Here is a 13,303-nt window from a genome sequence, read left to right on the forward strand (position 1 = left end):
TGTAAATAGGTATATTATGAGTAGAGAAACTGGAAGTGTTTGTAAAAATATTTTTATATAGTTTTTTTTATATATTAATACAATAATTTATTTTATAGAACTTATTTTCATTCAAGTAAATTCATGCGGTCGTAAAATAACAATTATTACTATGTAAGTCATAAATCATAATGTTTATTTTTTGTAAAGAGAGAATTTGTAATTCATGACATAAATAAAAGATATATCTTCTATCGTGTGTATCGTACTATATATATATATATGTATAATCTGCTATACACACATGTATAATATATTAATACGAACTAATATGGTATGTATGTCTGATAGATAGTCCACGTGAGTAGGTACATTAAAATAATATAACTATTTTAGGTAAGTATATAAAAGAAATCTTTCGAAAACATAGTATTCTATACGGAGGAAAAATTGTAATTCTAAATGTTCAAGTCTAACTATAACGAATAACGATTAAGATACATACAACGGCGACGGATGAAATCAACTCAAACTCGGACATGCACATTATTGTTGGAAAAAAATATAATAAATAAATTAATTGATTTTTTGACAGAAAAAAAAAATACTACAACAATACATCGCATAATAACAGTCGGGACAATTTTGTATTTGATTAATAAATAAATCTAATATTATTTATAATGTTTTTAAAGTAAACACGTGTGAATAACATTAATTGATATTTTAATAAGTGTACGACGCGTATAAGATTAGAGTCATAAATATACGTGGATGAAGTTACCCAACCACTTTTCACAAAACCTTCACCAATATTTTGGAACTATGTATTTGAAACCTCACACTTTTCCCGGAAAAAAATTTTTTGGTTGAGTAAAGTTTTGGGAAACTTCACGTATGTAATAAATATTATGCAAAATCTGTCGGATTTGGAAAACGCATGTCGTGTATTACGAACATCGAGCACGTCACGTCATACCTATTCTAATGTAGAAACACTGTCATCGTTGGCCGACAGCAGGACGCTTAAAATATTATACCAAACTATACGATTTAAATCGGTGCCGTCTTGTCCGACGCGTCTCTCGCGGGAGGAGTTTCCGGTGTAATATAATGTAATTATATTATCGTTTGATTTGGGCGTAACATATATGCATGTATAATGTGAGTATGTATAATAATACAGCTATAATATTTCAAAACTACTTTGTAATTGACTACTTGTATGAATATGATAGTGGCATAATTACAGGGAGGGATATTATAGTACGATGATGCATGTCATAACCCCTAAAACCCACGTGACCTTTTCTATGTTTAGTGTAAACGATGTAGTTGTTTTTTTTTTTAAATTAATAAAAAAAAATAAAAATACGTATGAATCGTTATGATGATGGCGCAAAGTGTGTAGGTAATTGTCTGGACAATGTTTGTTTTCCGCATGTCTGAACGTTTTTCTATGGTTATGGTTCACGGCACTCCAGAAATATAATTAAAAACATTTGCATTGTCTATTAGTGTCAAATTCGCATATGAATTTCCGTTTTATATAAATAAATAAACACAAAAAATCGAGTGAGACTAGACTAGACCCGGGAAAATACATCATAATGATATATTATTTTATTATTATATCTATTTAATAATAATAAACAACATATTTAATTACTTGTCTCCTTGTAGCGTGTGCCATCGTCGTGTACGCATATATATGGCGAACAAAATCAAAACAAAAAAATATTTATCCGGTCACTTAGTACCTCATCAATTTATCAATATGGCAGTATATATTTTGTTAGTTCTCAATTATTTTAACATACATAGTTAATATAATGATAATTAAATTTTGATGAAATTAAATCGGATAAAGACATTTTCATATACGAAGTTTATACCTAAAAATCAAACGAAAATGATATATTTACCGTAAAAATAGGTAGCCCAATTTGTATATTATAACCGTAAGTCCGTAAAATATAAAAAAAACATAATAATTAGAACACTGATATTCAAAAAAAATATTTTTTTTTCGCGATTGGTCATTCGAGTTTCTAGCACTGTTCATTGCCTATAATAAACGTTCTACAAACTTTAGATATTTTTAAATGTATCAATGTTTTTTATAAATTATTTTATAATAAATTTAATATATTCATACATTTTTAACAGTTATTTGTACGTAGTTTTATTTTATATTTCTACAGTTAAGTTTCGAGTAATAAGTAGTAAATCACTTATAACACCGTTATATTAAAGGTTGGCCGTGGTACAAAATATACTTCCAAATTTTCTGGTTTATTTTCTCAATTGAAAATATTATTATAAAGGCAAAAATATACATTATACATAATTTTATTGCGTCATGAAATTAGAAGTTTTTTGTCTTATCTGTAACCTTATAAATAATAAAATTGAAAAAATTGATTTTTAAAAACATATTATATTGTATAAAGTGTAATAAAATATTTTCATAACTCTGCGTTACGAGTTAAGAATAGTTTATTAGGACGATCTAAAATATAGGGAGCTTATGGCAAACAAATTTGTGAAAGGAAACTACACAACCAAGATATTAAAGAAGAATAAAATATTATATTATTATAATAATACATCCTTTCGTAAACATAGTTATATAACGACAAACGACGCACAACGCAATACTACGTTATAAAACAAAATAAAATGAAAAACAGTAACAAAAACAAATAATTTACACGTAAAAAAACTACTACAAAACTATAACGATCTCATAAGACTTGGTAACGGTGTTGAAGGTTATATCAAAACTGTAAACTGTACGTCTGGCTGTAGGCGTTGTTGCTGCTGCTTCCGCCGCCGCCGCCGCCGTCTGAGGGTTCGTCGGCCGAGGGTTCCTTGAACGACTCGTCCGCCTCCTCCTCGTCCTGCTCCTGGGCGGCGGAAAAGTCATGGGATCCTAAGTCACCTGACGTGTCCATTGCTAGTCTATAACCCTCGCCGAACCGGTAACCGACGTCTTCCAGCAACAACTCGCTGCCCACGTCCTCGTCGTCCGTCTGCGCATCAAATTCGTCCTCGGCATTTGCCGCGGCCACCGCACGCCCGTGTCCGATCACCTTGTTGTACTGCGTCACCGACTGCACACACACAAAAACACAGTACCGACAAATTGTTTTTTTTTTTTAAGTCTCCTCCTTAAATTCCCAGCCAGGTGGCTTCAGAGCATAAATATATTTTAGCCCTAATATAGCATACTAACACATGTGAATATTAATTAAAAACTTAAACTTTTAATATAAAAGTTATAATCAGAAGTTATCATGTATTATTTGTTATTTTGATAGTGATATTATTATCGTGTGCAGTAAGCTAATCGCCTTAATTTTATTTTATTAGCTACTTATACTTACATAATTTTTTTGTGTAACATCGTTACTTATATAGAAAAAAACGGTTAACTCATTTATGTAATTTGATTTAACAAAAACCCGTAGTAAAGTCATTAATTTTACTACCTATAGTCTATAGATCAGTCATTAATATGTAGTACGTACATTCGTTAAAATTGCAGTTTTTACTGCAGTATTTTCAATTGTAACCAATGCTGTTAAACGGTTGATCTGTGATTCGATTTTAATGATCACATCGTAACGTACTAGACATTATATTTTTACAAGCATAAAAATATAACATTTTAACAAAGCGTTTAAAATATTATTACGATTGTTATTTGTAATTATTTGTTACAGGAAATTAGACGTACTACAGATTTCTTTTTATATAAATGCAATTTATTGAAACAAATTGAGATTTTATAGTTTTGAAGAGAATAATTGACTTCGTAATAATTTACACACATTATATCAAAATTCACCATATCATAAAATAATATAATAGTTCATAGTTATTGTTCATTCTACTCATATTATGAGAATTTTTTTTTTTAATAACGTGTTCATTGACTATCATTGTTCAGAGTTTACTTCGAGTTCACATTTTGTCAGTCAAAAGTTAACAATGTGATTATTTAAATTATATTTGTTTGCTTAAGCGTTAATTTCTATGTATACATTAATAATGTCACATTATTATAAGAACATTTAAAGTTAAAATTATCTACTATGTTATTGTTCGTCAGACTTATTGATTTTGAAATAATATATTTACAGTAAACTTATTCTACTATAATAATTTATTTTTTTATTATTATTTATTCAGCATTCTACTAGGTATACTGGTTTTCGGATATTAATGAATGCTAAAATGTTTAAAATATACTTATAATTATTGTAAAATGTTTAAAAAAAACTGAAAGAATTAATCATATAGCGATATTTTCAACAGGCTTTGTATTTTTCTCAAGAATCTTTCATCACTAGTGGACACTGAATATTCATTATTTCACTGCCTGCAGGAAGAATTTTACTTAATTTACTGTACATAACAAAAAAATGTTGAATTTTTATAAAATGTATTTTAATTGTATTTACATTTACCTAGGTATATAATTATTGTTCGTACGTATAACTTACTACAAAACGTTTGAACGTGAATTTCAAATATTTGTTGGAACATTATTATGTTCAAATAAGTACGTATGCCGGACTTCATAATATTATATAATATTGATATTTAATGAATTAATAATATTAATAGTTAGTTAATGGTCCCTTAAATCTGACTTAGTTGATTCATTTAATTTTAGTGATCCACTAAAGTCATCGATTTTTTATAGAACCTGCGGAAATAATATTTTGAAATGTGTATTCCGAGTGTTTTACACGCATAGTCTCTATCTAACACGTCCTTAGTATAAATAACAACATGCAGATATTTTTCTAACGACCCGAGCAATCATTACGTACAGGTACAAGCATGTATTATATTATACAGTGATGCAAGAGATAGATTCGTGCAGATTTGCAAAAATTGATCGTGTCGGAATGCGTATTTGAAATTGTATTTACGGAAAATCACACACACGTGACTTGTGGGGTTTCTTAAAAATTACACTGTTGGATTCTCAAACATCGTGTCCAAGTCGACCATTTGCCCCGTCCGGACGCGTACAGCAAACGCGTTTGTTATTATGTATAAGTACTGTGAGCGTTTGGGATAATAACACAACAAAAACAACAACAAATTGGTTGTAAAACATTTTACTGTATGAAACAAAAAAATAGCCAGCTAGCAATATTGTACAGTATGCAGTGTATATAATAACACGTAAACGTATAGATATTTATTATTATGTCATCGGCTTATTTGGATCTATGCTCTATATTGTACGGTACAAGATCTATATTTTTTATGCGGTCTCTTCTGTCACGGATTATGCGATATCTGAAAGCTGTGCGTAGAGTGGCTTGGAAAACGTTTGGTAAACGAATTTGGCGTACGCTGAAAGAAAAACAAAATTAACTAAACAACCGCAAGTACTACAGAAAAATTACTAACCTTTCGGTTTAAATTAATTTATTGCGTACGGCCAGTAACGTTCTATATTTTAGCGCGATTTTTATAGGATTGTATTATAATAATAATAATATACAATTAAACAGTAAACATATTTTATTATACCATCAATTGCGTACGCAAGAAATAAGAGTTATAAAGTTCAAGAATGTCATATTTATGTATTATGTGTATATACTAAAAAAAAATCTGATATGAATAATAAGTAACGCATCTATACAAATGACAAAACATAAAGATCGGTCGTAATTATTAAGATTTGTTTAACTCTACGGCCACGAGGAAAACGAATTCATAGTATGTTTTACATTTAATATGCTTTTAAGAATGCCTGCCTAACCAAAACTATATTATTTTATACATATAGGTAGATATATACATATATTATCTAATGTTTATCTTAGACATTAGACATTTATAATGCATACCTATATATTGCTTCTGAGAGTATTATAATACACGAAAAACAAGTCGTTAAAATTATAATAATACTGTGCTTGTGCAGTGCATGTACCTATATTGTATTTGTGGGTGCGTGTGTCTAGTAAAATTGAATATTTAAAATGTATTTATAGTAGATTGCATATTATTTAATATACCTATATTATAATATATCATCATAACTGAAAATATACCCGAATAATATTTTGAATGGGTTATTGTTGTTATTAATACTATTGCATGTCATCGTTCATCATAACATAGTTATAAATTTACCATAAAGATATGCGTTAAGCCAAAAAAGGGCATTGAGTGATATATTTTGAAAAAAATGTATGTATCAACAAACAACAGTCGATACCTTGAATATAAGTTACAATGAATTTCCAAAACTTATTAAAAACTAATAATCGAAAATTCAGATATGGCCGTAGTATTTATAATATAGGTATACGAATCCAAAAGTATAATAAGAAAGATTGTATAGTCGAATTTTGGTTTTATTCTTCTTCAACATACAGGAAAAAGAGTCGATGCCTTTTAACAGAACACCCTCGAGTTTTTGTGTTTTCCGCTCTAAATTTATGTGAGTGTGAAGTTGTGAAAATCCTAACTATAAGAAGCAAACGCGTCAACTGTTTTTTGACAGTATATACGAGGTGATTCATTTAAAATAAGGCACTCATTATTTCAAACACTATTGTTTTTATAAGTAATTATTGTTTAAATTTAAGTCGTTCAAAACAACATTTTTAGACAAAAATTATAGTTTTTACGTTTTTTTTCTAGTACTCATCGTCATTATTTTTAATTTATTATTCTTTTGAATGATAAAATACGTTATTTTTATATAATTCAATGCACATTTATCAAAGTAGTCTAAGAAATATTCTGCTCTGGAATAAGAAATTAAAAATACATATCCTCACTAAAAATGTAAGAACAAAAATAAAAAGTTTTTAAATAATAACGAGTATCTTACGTTTAATGTATCATCTCGGTAGTGTTAGTGATTAACACGTCCACTTGCCCCGTGACAGCAGTGACGAGTGTGTCTATATAATAATTTATCTCAAATAAATGGGTAACTCACCTTGAAATTAGCAGTGACTGGCTGTTGTTTTTCGCTGGTCTGCAGTTTGGCCACGTTGTTGACCAAGTCGATGTCCACGTGCTTGATGACGTTCGGTTCTTGGTGATCGGGCACCCGCAAGTGTATCACGTTGTACGCGGGCGGCGATGCACTACGGCCACCGCCGCTCTCGTCGTCGTCGTATTCCGCGTACTGCTGCTGCTGATGGTGCTGATGCTGCTGATGCTGCAACTGCTGGTGTTCCAACTGCTGCTGTTGGACGACCGCGCTGTGCTGCACGTACTGTTGGATCTCCGCGGGCATGAACGATCCCAGGCCCCGCGGCTTGGACGACGGCACGAACTGTACGCGACCACCGGTCGCGGGTCTACGTCCGCCGGCCTGCAGCACGCCGCTGCTGCCACCCGCGGTGCCGTGCTGCTGCACCAGATAGTCGCCGGCCTGCAGCAGCTGCTGTTGGTGCTGCAAGTGCAGCTGGTGCGCGGCGTTGTGCAGCAGTGGATGGTGGCCGCGGTTGTGGTGGTCGAGCGGCGAGTATCGCGGTGGCTGTTGGACCTGCTTGTGCCCGTGCCCGACGACGCCCACTTTTCCGAAGTGCTTGTGGCCCATGTACCCGAGATGCTTGTGCTGGTGGCCGTACGATCCGGTGTGCTTGTGACTGTGCGCGGATTTGCCCACGTGCCCGTGCTCGTGCGCCACCTTGCCGCTGTGCTTGTGGTCGTGCACCACTTTGCCGGAGTGGATCAGCGGTATGCCCTTACCGGCTAGCTTGTACGTGTGCACGTGATTCACATGCTGCGGCACTTCTTTGGGCACCACGATGATGATCCTGTGGTGTCTGTACGAAACGACAAAACGTCCAATTACTGTACGATAAATACGTTACGCTATTGTTACGACCGGTCTTTTTTATGGGTTTTTTTTTTAATGCATAACTATTGTTATAGAAAACAATTAAAATACGATGCAATTATCTAAGTTTGACTAAATTCTTCAATTGGTCATTATTGGCATTAAAAAATAAAAATATATTTAAATGATATGTAATCATTTAATTATCTTAGTTTACTAGAATTAGATTCGCTAATTATTCAATTGTTGGTAATTTATAAAAAACACAAACAAACAAATTAAATTATTTAAAATATAAATATTTTTGAACCCGAAATACGCATTGTATTAAATAATTAGTTATAACTACGTATTATAATGTTATATTATTAGTGAGATGATCCATTAATTTCACCGCGCTAAAACAGTAAAACTAATATCTCGTTCTGTTATAGGTAATTGTTTAAAACACTTGATCCACAAACGTATAACCAAATTTTTTATCCTAAGGATTAATGATGCGCAAACGACAATGAATATATACCCCGTGGTCCATGACGGCGTTAACAATAGTTTCGTTCTAATGCTCAAACATCGTACCAAATACAATAAAGGCAACTTTAACGCACGCCTACAATGTATCTGTACTGAAATAAATGAGTAATAGTTTATTTTTACTGATTGAACTATACTATTTCCTAGTATTAATGTGTTTATAAATTTTAAGGCTTAAACGTGTAATTAAGTCAACTAAGGACCAAGATGGGTTACTCGTTTTAAACATTATACCATACAAATAAAATTCAACTAGCATAATGATATTATATTACATTATCATACCGAACACGATCGTTTTTTTTTTTACTTTACTATTTCGTTCGGTCTCAAATAATCACAAAAATAATAATAATAATACAATAATATTATTTAATCATAAATAATACTTTCACTCTTGTCTCGAAAACATATTTATGAAAAAAATATGTAAACGTTCGACTTACTCGTGATCTTCGGCAGCGGCGATTTCGTCTTGATATTCATCGGAATTTGGTGCTACTTGACGTGGTATCGTGTCTTCCGAACTGCACACCGTCACCGTGAAGAGACAACCAATCAATAAACCATGCCAAAATTGTTCCTAACACGCAATAACATCGATTACAGAAATATTATTGTTTTATAAATTAAAATAAATAGGCTTATAAGATGACGAGTAACGACTTATTTAAATTGTTGCATTTCTGGACAATTTAAGACGGCATATGGTGAACATTATAATTATAGATTTAGTTAACAGATTCATGTTGTTGCTGAATGTCACAATAGTGGGTAAGTGCGATACAGATTTAACGGAAACGGCGAGGCGGCATCTAATTGGATGTAATTATTATACGAAACTAAAAAAATGTTCTCCGACGAAACGTTTGGGTCTAGGAAATGTCCGTCGTAAACAATAATATCGGTCGAGAGTTTGATACCAAAATAAATACGTTCCATAACGATAATAATATTGTGTAATATAATATGTACATTTAAGTAATTCCTACAAGGAAACTATTGTAACAATTGGCTGTAAACTACATCGAAATAACACACAACATAAATTCGTGTAATCATATCGATGTATATACATCGAATTATTATAATTTTAAAATTAAAACAATAATGTAACTTCTGAGGATCCGAAACAAAATGTGGTGGCCATATCATGTGCACGTTTTGTGAAAAAAAGTAAAAAAAAAAACCCCAACGAATATTTTTCGATTTCTAAATGATGTTATAATCGGACCGCCTCGAGAGTTGAAGGGAAAAACTATAGGCCTTATACATATTATATATACTCGTGCATTAAGATATTATATTATACAAGGCACACGTGACAGGTACTCCATGCACGTTCACCCTGGATCCGATTTCGACACATTTCTCATGACGATTGAAGGAAAAAACTGACCGTGGATAATCAACAAAGTGATAATAGGTCCAGCGTTCCGGTACCTAACCAAACCCCTCGGAAAACTAATATAAGTTCGTAAATCAAATTCGACGATAACATCGAATGTGTGTAAACACTGCTGACGCAGGACCTGCAATAATTTAATAACAAGTTTGTTTTATTTTTATCGTTTGAAATTAAATCGGGAAGACAACAGGTATCATATTGAATACTATAACTCGACAGTATTTCGACAAATAACAACGTGAAACGTTTACGTAAAACAATCGTAATTCCTTGGTCATACCTATGATGTATTAAAAATTAGTTTTAACTTTTGGGTGTTAAAACGTCTACGTCTATGTTATACTTTATCCAAATATGAATGGCTATTGGTATTTTTGTATCTTATGGTGGCCTACCTTAATGATGTTTAATATTACAAATAAAAAAACGACTACCTATTGAAACAATAACACAGTAACAGATATAAAATAGAAACGAATACAATTATTATAAATACTAAGATATAAAATTCTTTAAGCATAAAAGGTATACACATACGGGTTATCGAAAATTTACTTTACCATATAGCAACCCATTTGGGACTTTATTTGCAAAGTTACTCTACACGATCAACTAACGAGTTTAACACGAGTAAATCGGCTATCGATGCATAATCAATGACATACAACAAGCTAGACGTCTAAATAAAGTATGAATTTAGAGCTACAGGACAATAGATTTTTTTAATTCTAATCGAAATTAAAAACAAATAGAAATTTATAAAAATCATTACAATCTATAATCAGTGTTTAAATATTTGGAATCCTTACCCAAAATAAGTATTCATTTATGTAATTATGTATCGTGTTTTGTATTTGCTTCCTAACTTATCTAAAAAATTAAAAATTAAATAGTGAATTACAATAATAGCGCAGATAACAAAATATAAAATGCATTTTTTTCTCGCTGATCATATAAAACGATAATGATTGGTAATATTGATAGAATAGATTCATTAACTCATAAATAAATATACTTTGATGCATATTAATAATTATATCATCTATGCTAATCATTTGTCTACGACTTTTATAAAAATTGAAATTTACATATTATGTATATCGTGTACCTGCGTGTCAGGTATATAATAATATATTATTAATTACTATAGTTAATTTAACCTACGAACCTTCAACAGGTAACAGAATATATAATATCTATATTATTATAATGCTCACACAGTCACGCAGACACGCAATACATTGAAATACCGTGTATCTAGAAACTAGAAAGTATTGAAATCTTAAATCTGCGGTGTAGGTAACGTATGACGATATAACGTTCAACGATCTAATAGATAACCGTGACACTATTAACCTCAACTACCGAAGTATGCATACATCAAAGGCGATTTCTCGCAACAGACCTGCAGGTTCGATCGTTCCGCTGATGACCGATCGTCCAACCAGCAATAATCAAATAATAATATTACATAATACACATTTTGCACACGGAAAGGTCGCCGGAGTAATCGTCTTGTCCGGCGCGTTATACTCGAAAATCGCGGTTCCGATATTATAATTATTTTTGTGTAAATTATGAAAGTTATAAAGGTGGCGTAGACACGAATACTGCACGAGTCATATAGATGTATCACTCGTAATTTTAAAATAATGGTACCTACAAAATTGTGAGTTTCGTCCAGGGGAATTTAACCCTCTGAACCTATACTGTATTATGTGTTTGATAAATAATTTATATATTTGATGCCTAATATAATATTAAAATTATACGTGTATACTTTACCATTGTATGCGTTTGTGTCAACTATGATGCATATACGACGACGTGGTCTTCAAACTATTATTTACTATACTATTTACAGTGAGATTTTGTTTGCGTATATATATATATATATATATATATGGTAAATGGTAAGCTATAAATACGTTATTGAAAATACACTTCGTCTGACGGCGACGCACTGGGTGCGTACGGCATTATAACGGAAAAACCAATGAAAATCACGATGACAACGAAAAAAAAATCACCACCGAATCGAGTAGGTGTGTTAAACGGTTACACACGACGAGTATCACGATGTAATGGATATTAATATATTATAATGTTCTGTACTATTCGCGTGTTTGGGTCCAGCCGAACGGGTAGAATACATGTGACCCGAAGTAGCCGGCGTTTTCACTTTTAATCGCGATGGTGGTTTTCGCTATTAGCGCAAGTCGGCGGGGGAAACGCGCACGCCACCAGCGGGAGTTTTCCCGCAAAACCGTCTTGGAAAAACGGTTGCGCAAACACCGCGGAAAATCGTAACCACTACCACGGCAGCGCATTGTTGATCGCTGCAACGTATTATGATATATACACGCGTGTATCACGTGTACAAAGTATAGCAGAAAATGACAGGAGGCAGAGACCGGGGTGTTCACCCAAAATCACATTAGATGATATCGAGTTTGTATCTTATTGCAGTATTATTTTCAAACAAATTGTTGGGGGTTTATTTTTTTTTAAATGTTGTTTTTCACTAATAATTTATTTTTTATGGCTTCTGCGTTTCCTCATTTTGTGATGTTAGCTTTAATATTAGAGTAAATTTACCTATTATCAAATTTAAAGGTAAGAATATTATCTAGAAAATGTCATATTCTTTTATGGATATTATCATTTTAAAGTGAGTTATAGCTATGTACAATAGTACAGCTTTAAAATATTCATAAGTCATAACACATGATGCGGGTAGAACGTCCTCTTAATTCATGTATTAAAAACTTATATCTTAGAGTCTTAGTATACTATTAAATGGTGCGTTTCGCATTTAATCTTTATCGCACTAATATGCCAAAATACTATCTTATCTTGAATAGGATTCTTAGGTATTCAAGTTGAACACAATTGACATTTGAGAGTTAAAATGAATGCAGAAAGCCAATTTTTATACTGAATATAACAAAAGTCAGCTTTTTTTAAATATTTATGCAAGTTATTGATGGTGGCAGTTACTCCTTTTAACAACATTTCGAACACAGAATCTTAAGAAAATATTGGCTGTTCAATGCAACAATTTAACAGGTATTATAAAACATATTAAATTTATTTCATATTTCGTACATAACAAATGAAAATATATTTTTTAACTATTTTTTTTTATTTTTATTTATTTGTTTATTAATTAGTAATAATAATAGTTGATAAATAGTTACGATTTAAATGCTCTAAAAAATAAGAAAAATGCCTTAAAAATTACGATTTAATGCACTTATATAATAGACATTTTTTTTTAATGCATTAAAAAATGCTCTTAAAATTTTTTTTTAACATTGAAAAAATTTGTTTAATTATATACATTTTTTAGGTATTAATCATTAATCATTATTATTATAATTACTCGTATAATTTTCATCAACTTCTATCTTCTTTTGAATCTGAAAATTTTTTCCAATAAAAAATAAAAATGACTTAAAAACATTAAAAAAATGCCAAATTAAAGTTATATTTTTTAGTTCCTTGACGTATGAAACAAACTTTGTGCTTGGAAAGCAATG

At 31.4% G+C, this 13,303-nt stretch overlaps 1 protein-coding gene across 2 annotated transcripts; it reads right to left on the bottom strand.

Annotated features, from left to right (window-relative positions):
* Positions 1-2,551: 2,551 nt before the first annotated feature.
* Positions 2,552-11,929, bottom strand: LOC132930418 (ell-associated factor Eaf-like). Of its 2 annotated transcripts, none has more exons than XM_060996290.1 (4): positions 11,547-11,929; positions 8,800-8,936; positions 6,968-7,805; positions 2,552-3,095 (listed from the first exon to the last, which is right to left on the bottom strand). In XM_060996290.1, exons 1-4 carry the CDS (start codon positions 11,547-11,549, stop codon positions 2,760-2,762), a joined length of 1,314 nt encoding a protein of 437 aa, XP_060852273.1. In that variant the 5' UTR covers positions 11,550-11,929; the 3' UTR covers positions 2,552-2,759. The 2 variants fall into 2 exon arrangements, with proteins under 2 accessions (XP_060852273.1, XP_060852274.1); XM_060996291.1 differs by lacking the exon at positions 2,552-3,095 and adding an exon at positions 5,102-5,358.
* Positions 11,930-13,303: the final 1,374 nt, after the last annotated feature.

This window comes from Rhopalosiphum padi, chromosome 4 (assembly GCF_020882245.1).
Source record: "Rhopalosiphum padi isolate XX-2018 chromosome 4, ASM2088224v1, whole genome shotgun sequence".
In the NCBI taxonomy this organism is placed as follows: Eukaryota; Metazoa; Arthropoda; class Insecta; order Hemiptera; family Aphididae; genus Rhopalosiphum; species Rhopalosiphum padi.

Coding starts and splice junctions, on each gene's coding strand:
- LOC132930418 (XM_060996290.1), bottom strand. Junction 7,806..8,799: donor GCCGCTGCCGAAGATCACGA/GTAAGTCGAACG, acceptor CGTTTCGTACAG/ACACCACAGGATCATCATCG. Junction 3,096..6,967: donor CAGTCACTGCTAATTTCAAG/GTGAGTTACCCA, acceptor GTGTGTGTGCAG/TCGGTGACGCAGTACAACAA.